This window comes from Acomys russatus, chromosome 10, assembly GCF_903995435.1.
Source record: "Acomys russatus chromosome 10, mAcoRus1.1, whole genome shotgun sequence".
In the NCBI taxonomy this organism is placed as follows: Eukaryota; Metazoa; Chordata; class Mammalia; order Rodentia; family Muridae; genus Acomys; species Acomys russatus.
The window spans coordinates 55,099,242-55,120,533 of record NC_067146.1 but is presented as its reverse complement, the minus strand read 5'-3'; the positions used below and the strand labels follow the sequence as shown (position 1 = coordinate 55,120,533).

At 49.2% G+C, this 21,292-nt stretch overlaps 1 protein-coding gene across 4 annotated transcripts in view; it reads right to left on the bottom strand.

Moving 5' to 3' along the window:
- Nucleotides 1-21,292, bottom strand: part of Dpp6 (dipeptidyl peptidase like 6) — an 846,101-nt gene that overhangs the window by 422,223 nt on the left and 402,586 nt on the right. Inside the window, exon 1 of one of the 4 annotated variants that reach the window (XM_051152207.1) lies at nt 2,870-3,069. The exons of the other annotated variants lie outside the window; for them this stretch is intronic. Coding sequence (XP_051008164.1) covers nt 2,870-2,926 — 57 coding nt within the window. The 5' untranslated portion in view covers nt 2,927-3,069. Of the gene's footprint in view, nt 1-2,869; nt 3,070-21,292 lie in introns of those variants that run through there. 4 annotated transcript variants of the gene reach the window in all.

Sequence of the window (21,292 nt, the reverse complement as noted above, 5' to 3'; positions counted from 1 at the left end):
TTTGTGCTGATTCTCAGCATTGAAAAGTTATCTCTTTCCCCTGCCCTTCACCACATGACTGGTACCCAAATGTCAGGGCAGGTGGAAGAGGCTTACTGATAAGCCAAGAGCTGTCCGTGGCTTACTGAGAAGATATGGATTCTCCATGTGACAGCCCGCACACTTTCTAAGCAAGCTGGAAGCTGACCCTAAGACCTCACATTACTGCCTTTTGGTGTTAAGGTATGAGGTAAGCAGTCCCCAAGATTCTGATGATTCCAAGAAGACCAGGTGTTTGTAAGGACAGCCAAATGAGCCTCACAGAAAACCAACAGCTAAACCGCAACCAGGACATGCTCTGTCTCAGGACAACTGAAGCAGGTTTCTCCCACAGCTCCTGTGATTCCCCATTAGCCTGCTCCACCAGCAAGAAGACACAGAAAGAAAGCGAACAACTGAGTCCTATAGTTTTCACCATGAACCATTTGGGGTTCGTTGGGTTTTGTTTGCTTGTTTCGTTTTGGGGGTAGTTTTGAGAAAGTTCTTACTTTGTAGTCCAAGTCTTTGGCTTGTGGTGATACCCCTGCCTCAGTCTCCCAAATGCTGGGATCACAGCTGTGAGCCACTACACCTTGCTACATGGAGCCTAAAGAAAATAGTATACTAAGAAGCAGTAAGATACGTTTCATCTTATTTGCCTTTTGTGTTGGGCCAGTTAAGATTATTGTCAACACACTTTAAAACAGCATGCATAGGCATGTTGCATGTGGGAATGTGTGTGTGTGTGTGTGTGTGTGTGTGTGTGTGTGTGTGTGTGTGCATGTGTGTATGTGAGCATGTTTGTATGTGAGCATGTTTGTGAATACTTATATAATTTTAAAATGTGAGACTTTGTTCTCCATCCACTTTGTTTTCCTCTCACCACTCCTAGACCAATTTTTTACGGACTCCACAGGGTCAGCTCTGGGACATTCTTAGAGTCAGGGATGGGCCACTAGAAAAAGGAAGAAAAGACCTACTGACTGCAATACAAGGATTGCAGGTGACTTTGTATCCCAGCTGACACCAGTGTCCACAAAATAGCCTGAATCAAGAATGGGGGGTGGAGGGAGCCCTTCCCAGGCCCTAAAGGTCTAAACACCGACAGCTTGTGCATCATGCCATCATGCGTAACACACATCCTACCCAACCACTGACATTCTGATACATGCTAAGGCCCGGTAAAATAAGAGAAGATCACACAGAGTTCAGGAAAGTTCTTTTGCATAATTAGGCTAGACCCAGGGCACCTGACCCCTGCTTAGAACTGTGAACAGCAGTAAGCAGTCTCAAACTTATGATCTCTGCCCAGAAAAGCCCAGCAAGCATTGCTGCCATTCCTAGCAAGGGAAGAGACAATAATAAGAGGAGACTCAGCTATGAGATGCTAATTTGGCATAGAAATATTTCTTTATGGAGCAGACGTTGCAGGGGAGGTTTACGAGGAGGTGGGCTTGCATCACCTGCTCTGGACCTGTGCAGCTCAGCTGAACATTAACCCTTGCCAAATGCTCACATTGAATAAGACTTTTAGATTTCTAGAGTTACAAAATCTTCTTCCTAGGAGTAACAAAACCATATCTCTACATAAGACAATCTCCTGGCTTTTTTTGTTTGTTTGTTTTGTTTTGTTTTGTTTTTTAAGCAGAAAAATGAGTTGGGGGATATGACCCCTAAAGACAGCTAAACACAGACTCAAAGTTGCCCCCAAATAGTTGATGAGGCAGTTTTTTATTTAAATATACTGTCCCCAAAGACACTCTGTAGGAGTTCTAGGAGGGCTTCTTTCCTTTCTTTCTTTCTTGGCTTTAATGCTGGCAAAAGTGACCTAAGGACAACCTAGACCCATGAGGAAACTGCATTCGCTGCTGTCAACTAGCAGTCAGCTCTAGCTGCTGCCCTGAACCAGGCAGTCTTTCCAGAGTCGGCTTTGGAGACCTTCTGAGGTGAAGGGAGCTCCAGGGACAAATAGCCCTTCAGAGCATCCAGGAAGAGAGCAGTGCTGTCCACAGCAGGCAGGCATCCATTCCCCAGGCACGCCAACAAGGAAGCCTTTGGGGCAGGGACTCCAAGCAGGCCTAAAGTATCCTCTGTCCTGCGAGATCTGCCACTCTCAGCTAGGCTCACCTGTCTCCTGGCACATCCTCAGTATTTAATCTACCCCCCACCCCTCTCTCCCTCCCCCTCCTTCCCTCCCCCCTCAGAAACTCAGCCTGTCCCTGTCTCTACAGACACTCTGGGGAAGAGGGCAGGGGCAGAAGGCATAGGAAGGAAGGTCCTTTACCAGGTGTGCCTGCTTCGGACCTGTCTTAGAATACAGCAAAGACCCTTCACAAGGTCTCAATCAGCCTGATCTATGTATGTTTGCCATGTCCTTTCTCCTCCAATTACAAGTAGTTGGGGATATTCACAACTAACACAGGTTAAATGAGGCAGCCCCAAAGAAAGAGGCCTTTGTCCAAAGCTGCCTGGGCAAGTCCACCTTGCTCCTCAGTTATTGATAAAGCCGGGGTAGCCTTTAAAATAGAGGGGGGTGGGGCAGGGTGTACTAACCCACACACCAGCCTAGGGGTTAGAGCTACAAACAACCAATAGACCAGATCTCTCTCTCTCTCTCTCTCTCCTCTCTCCTCTCTCCTCTCCTCTCTCCTCTCTCCTCTCTCTCTCTCTCTCTCTCTCTCTCTCTCTCTCTCCTCCCTCTCTCTCTCTCTCTCTCTCTCTCTCTCTCTCTCTCTCTCTCTCTCTCTCTCTCTCTCTCTCTCCTCGCTCTCTCCTCTCTCTCTCTCTCTCACACACACACACACACACACACACACAGACACAGGCACACACGCACCCCCAGCAGCCTTACCTGATCCTGCTGCTGTACAGATTTTCCGGAGGCACTGGGCTCCTTGGCGGTGGTCATGGTCTGACTAGGCACTCGTTACCCAAGAGACAGGAGGGGTCTGGCTGTGACTTTGGAGGCACCAGACTCGGAATGGTAGGGTGAGGAGGAGGGAGATTCTAGTCCATACTTCCGAAATCACCAGGTTTTTTTGGGGGGGTGGGGGAGGGAGCTGGGGAGAGCAGCCTAGTTTGCTCTTTAAATGCAAAGAGCAGAGACGGGGCTCTGGCAGAAGAACGCTGCCGCTCGGTGGGGCTTCTCCAATTAGCCACAGCCTCTGCAATCGCCACAGAAACAATAACTGCTTAGCAACCGGCAACTGGCGGCTGGGTGCAGGCAGGGGCCCGAGTGATGCGCGCTGCTTCCCCACCACCTCCTGGCCGTGGCCGCGCAAAGGCGCATGCTCCGGCTGTGCTCAGCCTGGCTGGGGCTGGGGCGGGGGCCGCGGAGGGGCTGCTGCCCGTGGACGCTACACCGCGCGCCCAAGCACCTTGTCACTGCATCCATCAGAACCCTCATGAATTAAGACTACCGCGCGCCCCCGTGGCTGAGCTAGTTGCCTGCAGCGGTACTGATCCTATGGTTCCCACCTGAGCAGAGGGGTCAAGAGGGATCCACAGTCTTCATCCCTATCCCTGACTACAAAATGCGGGCGATTAGGGGTTATTGGAGAGGCAGGCTTCCACTCTGTTTGCCCTGCAGGTTCTACAGTGACAGGCATGCTGGTTAGTGTGCTCTTGGTCTTTCTCGGCAAGCCAGAAAACTTCTGTATTGCCTTTAGAGTGGATAGATTTATATCAAACAAAAATCAACCGAAGCCAATAAGAAGAGTTAACCTGTGTGGTGCCCTTAGAGGCCACAGGCTCCCTACTGTATCTGACCCCCCAAGAGAAAGCCAGGCAGCATACAGTGCCCCGAGGAAGGCCTGAGGCCTGGGCCTCCAGGTTGGACCCACGGGGGAGGGGGCGAGGGGAGGCAGGGGCTCCTACAATCCTGAACTCTTGCCTCCTGCTGCTACTGCAGACACCACTGGGAGAATACAGAATGTTGCACTGAAGCTCATAGGGAAACAGGGTTAACCAAGGGGGTTCAGTCGGAGATGGCTCCTGACCCAGCAGAGGAGCCTCAGGGTAGGTAGCACCAGAGGCCTGCCTCCCCCCATTCCCTCCCCCCCCCTGCCCCCCTCAGCTATGGCTCTCATTCTGGGAGCCTCTCACCTGCTCCAGGTTCCAGATTCCCCTTCCACTCTCACAGCCACTTGCTGGAAAGAGCCTGATGATGTCACTAAGGGCCACTAATTATTTTAGTAATTGTGTCCTGGGGTCTGGTAGCATTGATCTGATTTTGTATAGTTAGGTGTCCACTTAGCAAGAGTTTCAGAGATACTGTCCTGGAATCCAGCCCCTTCTGGAAGTCCGGAGCCCAGCCATTTTATAAGAACAACAATTGGTCATTGACAGGCAAATTCCAATTCTGGCAGAGGCCTGCCTGCTCTCTGCTCTGGGTACTTGATTGGTACCGATTCCAGTAACGTTTACATGACAGCCAATAGCTTGCTTACACTGTTTGGCCAAGAGGACAAGAGAAAAGACCACGTGGAGCTTGCCACTCAGGAGTCTGCATCAGTTTGTCTGCATTGAGCTACCTGCCCCTCCAGCGCAGGCCAGGGCTAAGACAAAATGTACACACCCGTGTTATTCACCATCACAGCCCTGTTGACTGAGGTGCTTAGATTCTAAGTGACTATCAATGTTGCCAAAAGGCAGGCACGAGGCCGTGCCTCTATGGTAGACTCTAGGAATGGACTTTGTGCAACCATAGGCTTCTGTGAGTGTGGAAGGTGCCTGCCACACCCTGGATGCATGCCTGGTCCTGGAAGCTGCTGCGGCTTCCAGGTAGCAGGGCAGACAGAACCTCAGGAAGGAGGACCATGCTGTGGACCCAATGCCCAGTCTTGGCCTGCACCCTAGAAACACCTTAGCCCCTTAGGAGCTAAGTCAATCAACAAAGATCACCAGCCCCTACCTCAACCCGCAGCCTCAACGCGCTTGTCACCTAGAGCTTCTTCTTTAACCTAAGCTGACTGGCGCGAGTGAAGTTCTGAGTCACCATCTGGGCCGCGGTATCAAGAAGGAGCCATTGCTCCCTCCAAGGCTGCTACCCACAAACAAGAGCAGCAGCAGAGCTGAGAGCTAGCCACTGTTCCCCAGAGACCCCAGTCCAATGGGAAGTGGTCCCCAGGGATGCCGAGCAGTGCACCAATGGGCATACAGGAAAAACTCAAGCTCTTTCCCACTTCACTGCTCACTAAGGAGCTCAAAGTAGCAGGGTACATCTAAATTGAATATGGCCATCACAAACAATTTGCTGACATTTGTGAGATGGCAGAAAACATTCTGAAGGGATTTTCTTATTGCTGACCAGGCCTCGTCCCCAGGATATTCACAACCTCCGCCACCACCACTGCCCCCATTCCATCAACTTTGTCCTCAGGTGTCATTAAGTGGGGAAGTGCTGGAGTGGCTGGGGTGGAGGTCCGGCCAGCTTGTTCTACTTGGAACTCCGTGGGATTCTCTGGTGCTGGGTCCCCAGCTACCACCTTCTCTGTACACTTGACCTTGACAGTTTTGTGGGCGAAAAGAGTAGGGAGTTCAGCCTCATGAGACAGTGCAGGTGAAGCTATGCAAATTCAGGGTAAATCTTATATCCTTAGGATTTCTCTAAAATATCCTCAGGGAAACCAATGGTGGCTGACTACTGGAGGAAAGGACAGAGGGGCTTGCTAATGAACAAACATAATGACTCAGTTTTGCAAGATGAATCTATTCTGAGATCTGTGGCATAGCACTGAGCCTGGAGTCCACAGTGCCGCTCGTCATACAGTTAAAAACCTATTAGTGGGGTAGATCCCACGAGTGTTCTCGTTAGAGAAAGATGAAAAGGTGAGTGTCTTTGGTTGCTATTTTACAGTTAATCACAACCCTTTTGTAGGTGAAATACTGTATTTAAGTTCATCTTCTGGAGTTCAGGTCTTTGCAGACGAAACCTCTGGCCAGGTCAAAACTAAGTCACCTCCTGAGTAATTTGCAGGTACTTTCTTCAAGTCCTCCTTCAGAAATGTTAATAGCTAGCAAAGAGAGCATGTGTGCCCTGCAAGGCAGCAAGGCTGTGCAGACCAGTGATGAGACTTATCCTGACCTTGGTGGCAAATGGCAGAACTGGCACTCACATCCCTTTTGTTGACCTCTTCTCCCATACACACTTGCTGGGCCTTTAGAAAAGCATTTCCCAAGTGCAGGGAATGGTTTTCAAAGTGGCCAGAAAACATACATAGCAAAAACTGCGAGGAGCCCTCTCTGCAGGCTCGCTGGCTTACATGTGCAGAGCCAGAGACCTCTTTTTCCCCATCCCACTTTTACCAGGGCCCTGAAGTCAGCCTTGCTAAATGGGTGTGGGGCCTCTTGGCACTCTCTCCTCCAGATGTGTGAGTGGGCATTGGCACAGACACAGCCAATGCTTGTTCGTACCCTTGTAGATCCGGATCCTTCTGCTGACCCAACATCTCACCTTTTTCATTCCTGTATAGCTACCCCAAGGAGCCAAGCAGGCACAAGAGCTCAGCAGGAGCCAAGCCTCACTTAAGCATGTATCTTACTCAAAGAGCAAAACCTCCATTAGAAGGGGCACTGGAGGCAGGGTTTGGGTGTCTTAGTGGCAAGTTGCAAAGATTTTGAACACGTAGCATTTACCACCTGCTAGAGAAACTTCTTTTTAATGAATGATTTCCTAAAGATGTAAATGACTGTGGGGCAGCAGGTAAGACTGATAGAAGCAGTCATCCAGGGTTCAAAGAAACTAGTAGCAACACACATTCTCCATAGACACTGGAAACACTAGCAAGAGGGATGGAGGTGTGGCCAAGCCTCCACTTGCACCTTGTCACTGCTGACATCCTGCCTGGAGAAGCTGGCCTCTGACAGCAGAGCTGTGCCCTGCACATCTGGAAGTTTGGTCTAAGTTTGACCTTGAGAATTCCTTCATTAAGCGTCCTGGGAATCCTGGACAGATTGTGCTTAGGTAAAGAACCATGAATGGACCAGACAGAAATAGAGCCTGAGGCCTGGAGATCCCGGCAGGCAAGAATCACAGGGGAGGGACACAGCAAACAGCAGCAAGTAGATCCAGGCTACCAAGGCAGGAGGCTGCTGATAAGCCTAGCCTGGGCATGTATAGGAGCGACCAGGAAGCTCAAAGCCCTTTCTCCAAGCTGGTGGAACACACATCTGCTGATTCTACCATCTGTCTCCAAGCTTGAGAAGTCTAGCAGCAGATGCTGAGGCACAGAGGGTCTCACTGATGAGACACTGATGGCCAGAGCAAGGGTGAACTCCAGGCCATTGGCCTCACCTTACCCTCAACGGGAGGAACATTGTCTTGGGCTTTCCTGCCTCATGTACTGCACCCCTCATGCCCTGTTTTTGAGTTTCCACCAGTCCCAGCATATACACCTTGCCCCTGCCTATTGTCTAGTGTGGATACTTGGAGGCCCATGCCGAATTTTAGGAAGCCAGGCCAGCCTCTTGTTCTCCTGTGCAAGCTTTGGCCACCATTTGCTGGACTAACAGATGCTACTGCCTATTCTTAAGAGGCTGGCTGGGAAGCCTCATGAGCCAGAAGTGGAAACAGAGTGGGGAGTAAGGGGCAGCACCAGGTGATTTGGGCTTGCCTCATTTTCAAATTGTCCCTCTATTTTAAGAACAATAAGAAGAGTGTCCTTGGCACCCACGGTCTTGCAGACTCATGTTGTGAATTAGAAACACCCTTGGCTTCCTTTGAAGTAGGATCAGCGCCTCTCTTGGGACCATGGAGAAAGAAACAGGAAGAGGGAGAAAGGCAGGGGCAGGTGGTCCTGGCTTAGGCTGTTGTTGATGCTCATGTGCTCTGAGCTCCACTTCTCCAAATCTCGGCTTCCTTTCCTCTAAGCAAGGGAGGAGAAAGTCAAAAGAAACCAGAAACCTCCCAGTGGCCTGCACCTCACTACCACTTGCCCTGTCCTATTAAACTTCAGAGCAACCCTAAGAAGGCACTGTTTGAATCCTGTTTACAGATAAGATAGAACACAGAGGGATGGGCAGTCAGCCAGCCAGGGCTTTAAGAGCCCATCTCTACTCCCTAGCTTTGTACTCTGTGTTTCCCAAATCACCCTCAGCTAGAAGCTCTACCCACGAGTCCAAGGTTGGCCGGGAATGTCCTAAACCCCTCCGTTCTGCAATGGAACTTTAAAGTCAACTCACACTATGACCACACCCAGTCTTTGGATGGAGCTCCCTGAGAATAATAGTGTGATTCTTGCAAACCTCATTTCAAAACCCTCAGGGCTCAGCCGCAAGGCCATTCATTTTCTCCTGACTTTCCTGGCTGTCCCTAAATGAGCTCATACTTCTTAGCACATTCATATAGCCAGGGTCTGCTGGCCCCCAGGCAGGGCCTCACATGATGGTTGTCCCAGGCAGGGTGCCTCATGCTGTTGGGTGACCTTGGCGATGGCAGTGCGGCAGATGCCTTGCTTAGGATTTTTAATGCCTCTGACTAAAATTTCTGGGGCTGTTCAGTCAGCTCTGGTTTGGTGCCAGCTGTAGAACAAGGCCTCACACTGTTTGGGGGACACATGTCAGGGCTGGCTCAGCTGTCACTGCTGCCATGCTGGACTCACTGGCATGTCAGGAAGATGCCCTAACATTCATGTCCCTCTGTCCATCTCTGTGAGCCCTGGGGTAGAAAAGAGTCTTTGTCCCCAAAGGGGGAGGGTTTCCCCAAACTTTTGTGAGAGATGTTTTATACTTTTAGCATAAAATGACTTAAGAGGCAGATAGTGCCTGAGAAGGAGCAGTCAACACAACCCTGGCTGCCCTACTTTGCCAAGACATATCTGATTTGGCTTTGGAAACTGCTGTGAACAGAAGTGTAAATGATGCTCAAATGAGCTACTTAAAGCCAGAAGCCCATGGAAGCAACAGGGATCTAAGGCATGGAAGCATTCAACCGGGGAGCCCAAGAATCAGGCCATCCCTCTAAGGGTTCCTACCAGGGCCACGTACAAAGGCTGAGCTCTTATCATCCCCATACTGTCCTGCTCAGACGTCCTGCCCACTCTTACTCCCTCCTTTCTGAGTTTTCCCATCATGCTTTTGTGTGTGTGTGTGTTTCCTGCAGCATCACTGCTCAGCTGTCTGGATTCTAGCCTCATTTTGAATTCCTCCGCTCAGGGCCAGGTAGGGAAAGGGCTGTACACCCATGAAAGGCACTGGTGTTGAAGCCCTAGTAAGTTCTCATTGGTGAATCCCAGTCCTCTTCCCTGCTGGGGAAGGTTCTCAAGGGGCCACTGGGCAGTCTGTAAATAACTGAGAGAAAGCAGAAGGAGGCAGCACTGGCTTGCTTGCCTGTGGAGAAGGGAAAAGAGTGGAAGGGAAAGCAAAGGCTCGAATGACCCACCCAGAGCTAGCCCATGTACACCCCCCCCCAGGAGGAGCTGTTGGAATAGTTTTGTAGTAGCTGGGAGCTCCAGCCCCATGTTAGCATTCAGCACAGCTGTCCCATTTTGATCTCCCTCAGGCCAGTTATAGACCATTAGAACCCAGAGTTCCACAGTTTACAGTGCCAAGGAGCCTCCCACCCCACCTGGAAGCTGCCCCAATTCCTAAAGCAGAACATATGAAAGGAAGGGTGGTCATGAGAGAGAAGGAAACGCCTTGCACATGGCACACCAAAGAAGTAACCCATGTGGAAGATATTTCTATCATCCCATCCAGCCGGCCTGTAAGTCAGATATGAGACGGCTTTCTTTTTAAAGCCCTCTTTCACTGAAAGCCATGACAAGTGGAAGGTCTCACAAATTAGAGCTCAGCCTTTCCAATTAAACAGACTTTGTGGGCTGGGAGGTGCTGGGTGGTTAAGCGCTTGCTGTGTAAGCATTAGGACTGGAATTTAGATCCCATCACTCACCATGCAGGGACTCTGGCCAGCCTGCCATTCCAGTCTTAGAAGGCAGAGAAAGGAGGTCCCCTGGTTAAGGAGAACAAATATAGTGATGAGCTCTGGCTTTGACTGAGAGATCTTGTCTCGGGGAATAAGGTGGAATATCGGTAGCAGATGATTCCTAGCATCAACCTGAGGTCTTGATATGCACACACAGGCGTGTGCCTGCATATACTCTTGCATGCGCGCGCATGCACGCAGGCGCACATACACACACACACACACACACACACACACACACACACACACACACACACACACACACACATGCACATTCCCACATACATGTGCCCCAACTATGTCCACAGAGTAATAGATAGCGTAAGGAATGTTAGTCAGCTTTCTGTTAAAATAGCAAAAACCTTGAGACAATCAGCTCATAAAGAACAAAAGTTTTCCTGGCCTCACAGCTTTAGTTTATGACCATTTGGCCCATTGCTCTGAGCCGAAGGCAGAAGGTGGGAGCCTCCATCATCAAAACTAACTGTTCGCCTCATGGCTAGGGATGCCAGGCAGAGAGGTGGCATGAACGCCCCATGGCCTGCAAGGACAAGTGCCTGAGATCTCTTGTTAAACGTCCCTATGAAGGCTCTACCATCTTCCAGTAACCTCACTTGCTACCAAGCCTTAGGTACATGGGCCTTTGGGCGGCAGTCTAGATCCAAACTATAGCAGGGTGTTAGCAACTCCACCAGCCCCCCCCACACCCCGCAGCAAAACTAAAGATAGCTATTTAGTAGGGACACAGCACAAGCAAGGAGAAACGGGTGACACCCAGGATAGTCGGCAGGTGTCAGACTGTGAAACTGACTTCTGCTCCTGCCTGTTGTGGCAATTAGAGTGAAGAGAATGGAACAGGGCATCTTGTGGCCCTGGCTGCTGGTGAAGGTCTGATCTCGTAAACAGAATGTTTACATAACAAAATGTGGCACTGGAGATCTGCGCTGCATTCTACACAAGCCAGAGGGACAGTGTCTGGCCAAGCCCTATAGTCCCACCCTGCCCAAAGCCTCACTCCTCTTCCTAAACCTTTTTGACTGGTTAGTGTCTCTTGGAAGCCTTGTGTGAACCTGAAAACACCCACTACAGCTCAACTCCACTCCCCACCCTCACACACCCCTCCACCTGGTCTGACTTTCCTTTTCATCACTGAGTCAGCCTGGGTTTCCAGCACCCAGCATGCACGGGGATCTAGCCAGGCCCGAGTGAATGCTGACAGAAACCATATGACATGGCACAGGGTGCCCAGGATTCAGTCTGAGCCAGGCTGAAAGCATAGCTTGGAAAGGAGGCAGGCTGGGCACAAGGACTAGAGCTCTCTCTACACCATCTTAGTAGAACGAGAGGTGACGTCCTCAGTAGATAGTGGAACCATAGATAGATGAGGTACCAGCAAGACATGGGTGCCAGAGATGTGCCAACTTGTAGATGCCATCTTTGTGGAGATTGCAAACCAACAGATTTCTTTTTCTGCTCCATGGTTACTGTCATTCATAAAGCTACCGGAAGCACGCCCAGTCGCCAGAAGGCAGATACTAGCCTAGCCGACATTTAGAACCTGCTGATGGGTCAGCCAGGCAGGGATGTCTAGAGTAGTAACTGGAAGGCAGGGAAATCATTTCTGGACCCAGTTTCCTCCTTCCTTGGCCTCCTCCTCTGCCTTCAGGACCTCATCTCTGCAGCTGAAGTGCAGTGGTCTCCTGACGTGTGTAAGCTCCCACTGACCATCTGCAAAGTCATGGACTCCGTGGACTTGTTCACAGTATTGCAGTGAGGGCTAGTGAGATAGGCTCCATTTCTCTGGGCTGTGTATATCATCAGAGGAAATATGTAGTATGAAAGAACAATTGCAAAGACGATTGGTTGATTCTGACTGGAGACCACCTGGGTATGTACATCTTTGGACAAGGTACACCTGGTCGGGGACCAATAACAGCTGAAGCACTGATCTCACCCAATCCTCTTCTGCCTTCAAAGCCTCAGATGCTTAGAGAGAACCCACAGTTCACCAGGAGCAGGTGAAGGGTGGAAACCAGGCAGGTAAGTCTCTGTCTCCACGTACCTCAGTGGGGTGAGAACTAAGAAGGTGCAAGAGACTCTCATTTCCCATCTGTGTGTGTCCTAGACGTTATGGTTAGACCTAGACAGAGCCACTTTCTGTGCACATCTCCAGAGAGTAAGACAGAAATTTTGTATGTATACTTTGGGTACCCCACCCCCGGCCCAGGACCCCATGTCAATGTGGAATCTTGATGGGTGAATCCTGGCACAGGCTGACTATGGGAGTTGAGTTGACTAGGAAGTGACGTCATGGGTGTTTGAGCCATTCTGTTGACATAGGCCAGCTTTACCCTTCCTCTCAAGAATAGGATTCAGGGAAGCCAAGAGTAGAACACTTTCAAGTTTAGTGGCACAGGTGAGGCTGCAAGGACAGGCAGGACAGCCCAAGATGGACAGAAAAATATCATGACCACATACTAGAGGCTGGAGAAGAAAGAGTGCATGGGGTGGAAAGAAGACAGAGAGAACAGAGTAGGATGCTGCTCCTGAGAGACACAGGGATGTCCCAGAGCCTGTGACTGCCCCATCCCATTTCCTGGGACTTCAGTGTTATAGCAGCTTCTTTGAGGCAGAGATCAGCAGACATTGGCTTCACTGTACAGAGTGTAAGAGACCAAATTAAACCAGCTCTGACCTGTGCTCAGGGGAACATGTGCCCACAGAGGCTTCCTTCTCAAATGCAAGTGGGTTCCCAATTTAATGTCAGCTGGGAGTGATGAGCAGGCTGAAGGTCACCACACAAATCAATGAGTAAGGGTTTCTGAGGCTTGTTCATCTCAATGACCTCTCCATGTGCAATCAGAGGGAATCTGGGGACACTTGTGACTGCAGCTGACTGTATCTACTGAAAACACAGATAGAGTCATCAAAAGAGAGAGGTTACTGTCAGGCCAGTAACTTGTATTGTTTCTTTCTCATTTTCAGGCCTTTACTGAACACCTGTGACATGCCAGCTACTGTTACGACACTGATGAACACCAATACATAAACTCTGGCCTGGATTGAAGGACTCTAAGTTTGGTAGGGGATAAAGAAGGAAATAAACATAACTTCTCTGGATCACACTGATGTGGGAATAAGCAGATGTTTACCAGTGAAAACTCACAAGGCCACTTGGGGCCTGGTGGCCCAGCAGAGGAGGAGCATCAAGTGGAGTGGCCTTGAATGTAAAGGCTATGGGTGGCACGTGGGAAAAAAGGCCAGCAGCTTGAGCACCAGTGCTCAAATGAGGGTCAGTCTGGGCTCTGAGGATACAGACACTTAACTCCTGAGGGCCAGAGCCTTCTCTGCAGATAGCTAAAAGGTATTAGCTGTGAAGTCTCATGAACAGAGAGTGTCCATTTAGAAGGGGCTCATTGCAGAGAGTGGGAAGTGGAGTGGGGAAGAAATCTTGGTTTGGGAATTTGGGGAGTGGCCCAAGAAAGTTGTAAGAAGAACCTGCATGAAAACATAAGGGAAGGAGAAATGGGAATGGCCTGGCCTTCATCAGAGAACCACTGAGAACCATGGCCACCAGGCAAGTGTCTTCCATTTCTTTGGAGGTATGTGGCTACAGCAGATCAGTCTTTCTGAGGCCCAGAACGAGGTTGGACAATTCTAGGTACATTTGTCTTTTCATTTTTTCCTCTTCTATGAGCACCTTGGTCCCACATTTCACTTCCTAGTCAATTTGACTCCCATAGTCAGCCTGTGCCAGGATTCACCCATCAATATGCCACATTTACATGGGGTCCTGGGCCAGGGGTGGGTATACATACAAAATTTCTCTCTTATTCTCTGGAGATGTGAACAAAAGTGGCCCCGTCCGTCTAACCATAGTGTCTAGAACACACACAGATGGCTTGTGAAATGAGAATCTCTCGCACCTTCTTAGTTCTCACCTGCCTGGTTTCCACCCCTCACCTGCTCCTGGTGAACTGTGGGTTCTCACTAAGCGTCTGAGGCTGTGAAGGCAGGAGAGGATTGGGTGAGACCAGTGCTTCAGCTGCTGTTGGTCCCCCCACCAGATGGAGGTCAGCACTGAACTAGGGCAGGACTCTCCATGACAGAGCCTGCCATGGTGTGGCCTAGCATTCCATACAAGTATCTATCCATGGCCCGGCAGGAAGTGGACACGTGCAAGGCTAGGGAGTAGTTTCATGGCTTGGTGGGTTTCTGCTCTTTGTCTCCCACACTGGCAATGTTGCCAGACTGTGCCCTCTTCTTTCCCTCAGTCTGCTCTGGCCCTTTTCTTCCTCATTCTGTTGTGCTTGCCTGCTCTCCTGCAGGCCACTGTCCATGCACAAGCTGCATGCCTGAAGGCCAGCAGGAGGGGGCTTGTCAGTTTGCGGTACTCTCTGTTTCACAGGAGGAACCTGCGGGCTGGAGAAACAACCCTCTCTGTGTGAGAGGAGAATTAGGTTCCCTCACGTATTCCCAGATGGTGAGGGATCCTGAAGCGACAGAGAGGGATCCAGCCCAGAGTTTCCATACCCTCCGCCAATGCCAACACCAACTGGAAACCCAATGTTTATATCCACCAGCCTTGGGAGACATTGCTCCTTCAAACCACCACAGGTCTGCTGGCCAGAGAGACACTCCATGGCCCAGGAGAGGCACGGGGTCTTCTGTTGACTACGCCCACAAAATGTCAGATGCCCACAAAATCTGTTACTGAGGAGGCCTGCCTTAACATTCAGGGCCTGTCCACATTTTCCTAATGCGAGAAATATGCACTCTGGACAGTTAGCTGTGCTTCCCAAGATCTCATGGACAGTGGCCTTGCCCACCTGTCTGTGCGATGCATTCTCTGTCTGAGTGGTCTGCTATGGCCTGAGGCACTGTAGCTATGTCTCCAGGCTCTGTGTCCACCTTGGGCAAGCAAGGGCAGCAGCCCATGAATTAAGCATCACAACATGATGTCCCCCATGGTACTGGGGAGCTTCACAGAGATGATGGAATTGCCTGGGGCTGCTGTGTGAGCAGGAGTCTGACTTCAACCAAATCTCACCCCCTTCACATCCCTTAAAATCTAAGTTTCCTTATCTGGTCCCTGGCTTGGGAGAAATTAGACCCACTCTCTCTTAATGTATGGTATACATACATTATGATTTGGTGTCAAGTGTCCTCCACAGGATCCTGCACTTGAACATCTGGTCCCCAGCTGGAGTAGTGTTTGGAAGAGTCTGGAATCTTTAGGAAGTGGGACCTACCTAGAAAAAGCAAGTCATGAGAGTCAGGCCTGAGGGCTCCAGTCTAACTAACTGAGCTTTCAGTCCTTCTCTGTCTCCTGATCCATGGAAATGTAAGCAAACATCTTCACACCCCATTTTCACAGAGACCCATCTTGATGGATAGTGTGTCATCCTCAAACCATGGGACAAAATAAATGCTTGCAGGGGCTAGAGCGGTGACTTGGTGGGTAAGAGTGAATGGTGAGTAATCATGGGCAAGTGAGCTCAGACCCAAGCACCGGGGTAAAAGGCCAGGCCTGTCTCAGCCTGTAACCCCAGCTCTGTGGGCAACTGGGATAGGAGGACCACTGAGCTTGCTGGCCACCAGCCTCACTTCAGGTTCAGTGAGAGACCTTGTCTCAGAGGAAGGAGGTGGAGACTGATAAGGTTGGACACACGGTGGCCTCCTCTGGTTTCCCCACTCACACAACATACACTTTCACACCCAAATACATAAGTAAACGAATATTTTCTTCCTTAAGTTGTTTCATGTCAGATATTTGGTCACTATAATTAGAAACTATTCCAGTATCCAAAGCTGGAACACCATGCTGGCAAGTACTAATTAAGGAAGGAAAAAAGAAAGAAAGGAAGGAAAGAAGGAAGGAAGGAAGGAAGAAAGAAAGAAAGAAAGAAAGAAGAATAAACAGTGCTGTAGAAACCATTCTATTTTCTTAGAGGTTCACTTCAGTATGACAGGAAAAATAGATGACAAATGGGCCTTGAAAGTGTGAGAGTAAATGAGTTTACAAAAGTACTCTCTCATCTTTTTCATCACCAGTCAGTATATCAGGGGAAAAAAACATGCTAGCGATTGTCATGTCTACAATGCTCTCCTCAAAGACTGTGCTCTCCTCAGACTGTCCTCTCCTCACAGATAGTGCTCTCCTCACAGACAGCGCTCTCCTCACAGACAGCATCCTCTTCAGACAGTACTCTCCTCACAGACAGTGCTCTCCTCAGACTGTCCTCTCTCCACAGACAGTGCTTTCCTCACAGATAGTGCTCTCCTCACAGACAGCGCTGTCCTCAGACAGTGCTCTCCTCAGATAGTGCTCTCCTCACAGACAGCGCTCTCCTCACAGACAGTGTTCTCCTCACAGACAGTGCTCTCCTCAGACTGTCCTCTCTCCACAGACAGCGCTTTCCTCACAGGCAGTGCTCTCCTCACATACTGTCCTCTCCTCATGGCTGTCCTCTCCTCACAGACTGTCCTGTCCTCACAGACTGTCTTTTCCTCACAGAATGTCTTCTCCTCACAGACAATGTTGTCTTCACAGACAGCGCTCACCTCACAGACAGTGCTCTCCTCAGATAGTGCTCTGTGTATTCTGAACCATCCTGACTGTGCATGCACTTAATGTATTCACAGCAGAGGAAACAATGAATTAGAACAAAATCACCTCCACTCTGACAGCCAGAGTTTATTGCACAGCAGCTGTACAACCTGGCACTGGGGAGATAGCTCAGTAAAGTTCTTGCTACACAAGCATGAAACCTGAGTTTGGATGCTCAGAGCTCATGTGAAAAGCTGGGTGTGGTGCTGTATGTCTGGTGGGGTGCTGCATGTCAGTAACCTCAGCAGGTAGTGGGGAGCTAAGGAGTTGGGGAGACAAGCATATTCCTGGGGCTCACTGGTCAAGCCAGTCCATGAGCTTCAGACTCAGCAGCAGAAGACCACCTTAAAAAATAAAGGTGGAAAGTGACTGAGGAAAGACATGCATGTCAATCTCTGATGTCATGCCCACCCACCCATGTGCACACCTGCACATCTGCACACACCCGTACTGAGAAGTACATTATACACACACACACACACACACACACACACACACACACACACTATTATGTTTCTCTCAATTTTTATTACTCCCTACAGATTTATACTGTAGTCTCATATTTTTTAGATATTTCCTCAGATAAACTTAACAACAGCTCTGATTTTGTAATGTAAGAAACATGTCACTTCAATGAACAGTGTGGTCCTAACTATCTTCCCAACAGCCAGCACCAGAATTCTCAAAGCATCGCCGTCACACCAAATACAATTTTTGTACCCATTAATCAATCACTTATTTTCCCTCCCTCTTTCCCCTGATGGCTTCTAACCTGCCTTCTGTCTCTATAAATATGTCTGCTTCAGGTGTTTCATATATGTGGTATTCCATGTACAAACTTTTTCCTTCCCTGTCTGACGTGTTTCACTCAGATTAATACATTCAAGGTCCATCCATCTTATATTATAGAAATCCTTTCGCTTTTTTCTGGCTAAATAGTATTTTATTGAATAGCTATACCACACTTGTATGCTTCTCCCTGTTGGGATTATTTAAAATGTTGCAATGAATATTGTTTGTTATTATCTGAGCTTCTCTTGAGCTATGTTTAATTTTAGCAATATTGGCTGAAATTCACAAGACTCATACACTTCTACAAGTTTCAAAGTTCTGGAAGGATCCAGGAGAATTTTATCCCACTGGGTTTATAAATGAGAAAATATCAATACCACTTCACAAGTGCCTTATGGCTCTCTAGGCCAAGAATTGGTCTGGACACGGAAAGAAGAGTAGGTTTGAGAACACACCTTTCTTTTCTAGAATGACAAGATGAGGAGGCACATTTTGGCTTGGCTTCTTCATCTGTCAATCAGAGAAGTACTTCCTGCCATGGCTGCATGACAAACATGACATAAAGATGGAATGAGGCATGATTTGGAAACATCTAAACCACAGAGAACTATCTGATGCTTGGATTTTGAGCATGCTATCCTGATGCCTGACATGTGCAAAGGAGGCAGCCATGATGAGAGCCGAAATAGAGAGAGATGCCTTCCAGTGTGTGATGTGCAGTGTGTGTGCATCCATGACAGCTATTCTCACCCCAACATCAGAAAACATAGGACCACCATGACTCAGGTTACAAGACTTGGCCATTCACACTTCAATCAGCAGGACTGACCACCATGCTCAACCCAGTGAGGACCAGATTAGTGCCCGGTGCCTGCCTGTCACTACCTTGCTTTAAAGCGGCTGTATCATAAGGATAGCCTATGGTTTTTTTTTTATTAATAATTAGTACCTGGTTCAAATAGAGAACAAGTTGCTTGAGGAGAGGAGGTGTGCCTGGAGTGAGATGTCCAAGATGGAGCCCAGGCTAATGTGCTGCCTCCCGGGTTGCTTAGTCCATGCTCCCTAGTGATCATGGGATGATGATGACCATGACGGCTGTGTCCTGGTCTCATGAGCAAGTGGTATCTTCCTGGCTTCCTAACCCAGGTATCAAGTCATTTCTTGTGTATGCATGCGTCCATGTGGGTGTATTGTGCGTATCTGTGCATGAGTGTGTGTGTGTGCATGAATGTGGTGTGTGTATGCATGTGTGTGGTGTGTAAGTGCATGTACATGTGTTCTTGTAGTACACATCTGTGCAAGGGTGTATGTGTGTGTACACATGTGGGTACATAGTACACATCTATGCATAAGTGTGTGCATGAATGTGGTACATGTATGCATGGGTGTGGTGTGTCAGTGTATGCACATGTGTTCTCATAGCACATATCTGTGCATGGGTGAGTGAGTGTGTGTGTGTGTGTGTGTGTGTGTGTGTGTGTGTGTGTGTGTGTGTGTGTTTGCATGTGCATGCATACAGAGGCTGGCAGTCAACCTTTGCTGTCATTCCCCAGGTGCTATCCTCTGGCTGAAAGCTCACTGATTAGTCTACACTGGCTAACCAACAAGCCCTAGAAACCACCTGCCCCCACCTTCCTCAAGCTGCAGTGACAAGTGTGATCCATCACACATTGCCTTTTTATGATGAAAAGGGGACTCTGGGGGTCAGACTCAGGTCTTGCTTGCAAGGCAGGTGATTTATCAATAGCCAGCTTGCCTAAATCAATTATTCTTAAAATAACTTGTTGAGTTGGTGATTATGACTCTTAGTTCAAGGGATGGTAAACTGAGGCAAAGAGCCTTGTAGCACGTTGCCCAAGCTCAGATAACTATGCCAAGTCCAGGGTCCAGAACGATGCAAAGTTCGTGGTCACACACACCCCTTTCTTTCTCACATGCCAGTGATCTATGAAAGGCAATGGGAACTCAGCAGACTTGGTGATGAGGGCTGATGAGCAGGACAGAGCAAGGGCTGTCTCTGGACGCCACTAAGAACTCCACAGTAGGATGGGAACTGGAGGCAGAGTGTCAGATAACCTGTGTCTGCAGATAAATCCACTCATTGCCTCTGAGACCAGAGAGGAAAGTCAGTCACATTCTGAGCTAGGACTGCTCTGATTCCTGACCCGGATGCCACAGGAAAGCTAGCATTTGGATTTGTCCCTTAAGAGTCATGGCTCTCTCCTATTTAATCTCCCAGTTCAACCAGACATCTGCGATAACTTCTAGTCCCACTGGGAAACCGCTTTGTATCGATCTACCCAGGCACACATGAGAGGCTAAGCACATTCCTTCTAGTGTCTAACCAGCATTTATCAATTCCTCCGCAACAGAGGAAATCACACATGAACTGCCTGGGCAGGAAGCTGCCAGGCTGAAGACCTGTGCCTTTATCTGCTCCATGGTGTGGGAGGAGCAGCACCCAAGGGTGCATTTCCCACAGCGGATGCCTCTCTCCTGAGGTCTCAGCCAGGAGGAAACAGATCTTAAAGTTACATGGGGACACAAATCAATATGAGGTATAGTTGCCTCTGCCCGTTACTTGTGTACCGTTTAAGAAAGTTCTTGTGCGGACTGCCAGACACATGTACCTTTTCAGACAGCCAAAAGATGACCTCAGGGAGTGCACAGTCATTGGGCTGGACAGCCAAGGAGTCAGAACTTGGCACAAGCTGCCACTACTGAACAGTCACTATGGATGGCACTTTTCTTCCGGGCCACACGTAGGTGATATAGAGGGACAAAAGGTCACATTTTAAGTGTTTAGAACACAAAGACGACCCCACCCCTGCCGCCTCAGCCCTCACCAGTGCTTCATGACACACAATCTTCATGGCCACCTGTTCACTGGAGAGGCCAGCCTGGAAAGTTGAAGTCACTGAGATAAAGTCACAAAGAGCTATGTCGACAGTCAGTTTGCCCCTCCCATCGCCCAGCAGCATGTCTTCCCTAGGCTGATGATAGGCTTTTCCAGGAACACCTCTCAGTGGGGACAGGGATGCTTAGTGTTTCCTCTATTGGTCACAGTTGTGAGTCAGCTGGAGGACAGAAGAAGCGGGCCCCTGCACGGGGAGCACATTTGCCAGAAACTGCATTTGGGGGCCTGGAACACATTTAAACAGCACTTAGCATCCCCACCTCACGGTGCGTTCTGTCTGTCTGATGGTGATGGACACTTGTGCTCTAGAAACACACTTGATTTCTAATGCTTCAGTCAGATTGAGTGTCTTTACCATGTATGATGTCACTTTGTGAGTCTGCATGCCTGTGACGATGGAGGTAGGAGATGGACATGTGGCTTATTAACGAGCTGGGAGCAAGTCCATGGAAAGACAGTTACAGCCAAGGAGGGAGGGAAGATGTGCCCTGCAGGATGAGGACACCTCTTAGCGGACACCGCTATCCTTCGAGAGAAAAATTCTGACATTTAAAATCATATCTGTGCTACTTAACAGCTGTGTTGATCTCATTTACTGGTCAAGTTTCTTAATCTGCTGATTCATTATTTGAGAAACTGAGATGAGAATCTGCTTACTTCTGGGGTGTTGTGAAGGTTACGCATTGATGCAGATGGCTCCCTACTTAAGATGGGGCTACATTCCGATAAGCCCATTATAGGCTGAGGATGCTCTAAGCTGAAATGTTCATGTGAGCTGCTATCCTGGTGAAGTACTGTGGAGTGCTGGCTGCCTCCCCCTGTGATCAGGGCTGGGGCTTCCTGGCACCCAAACAGAGCACTGTATTACACACTGACTGATGTGGTGTCAATGTTGACGATTATCCAAGAAACAAGCCTCTGATCATGTCTGCACAGGGCTTCTGGGCTGCATTAACTGACCTGGGACAGCTCACCGCTAACGCTAGAGGGGCCTTTACAAGAGCCTGGGTCCCAGTTGAATACAATGGAGAAA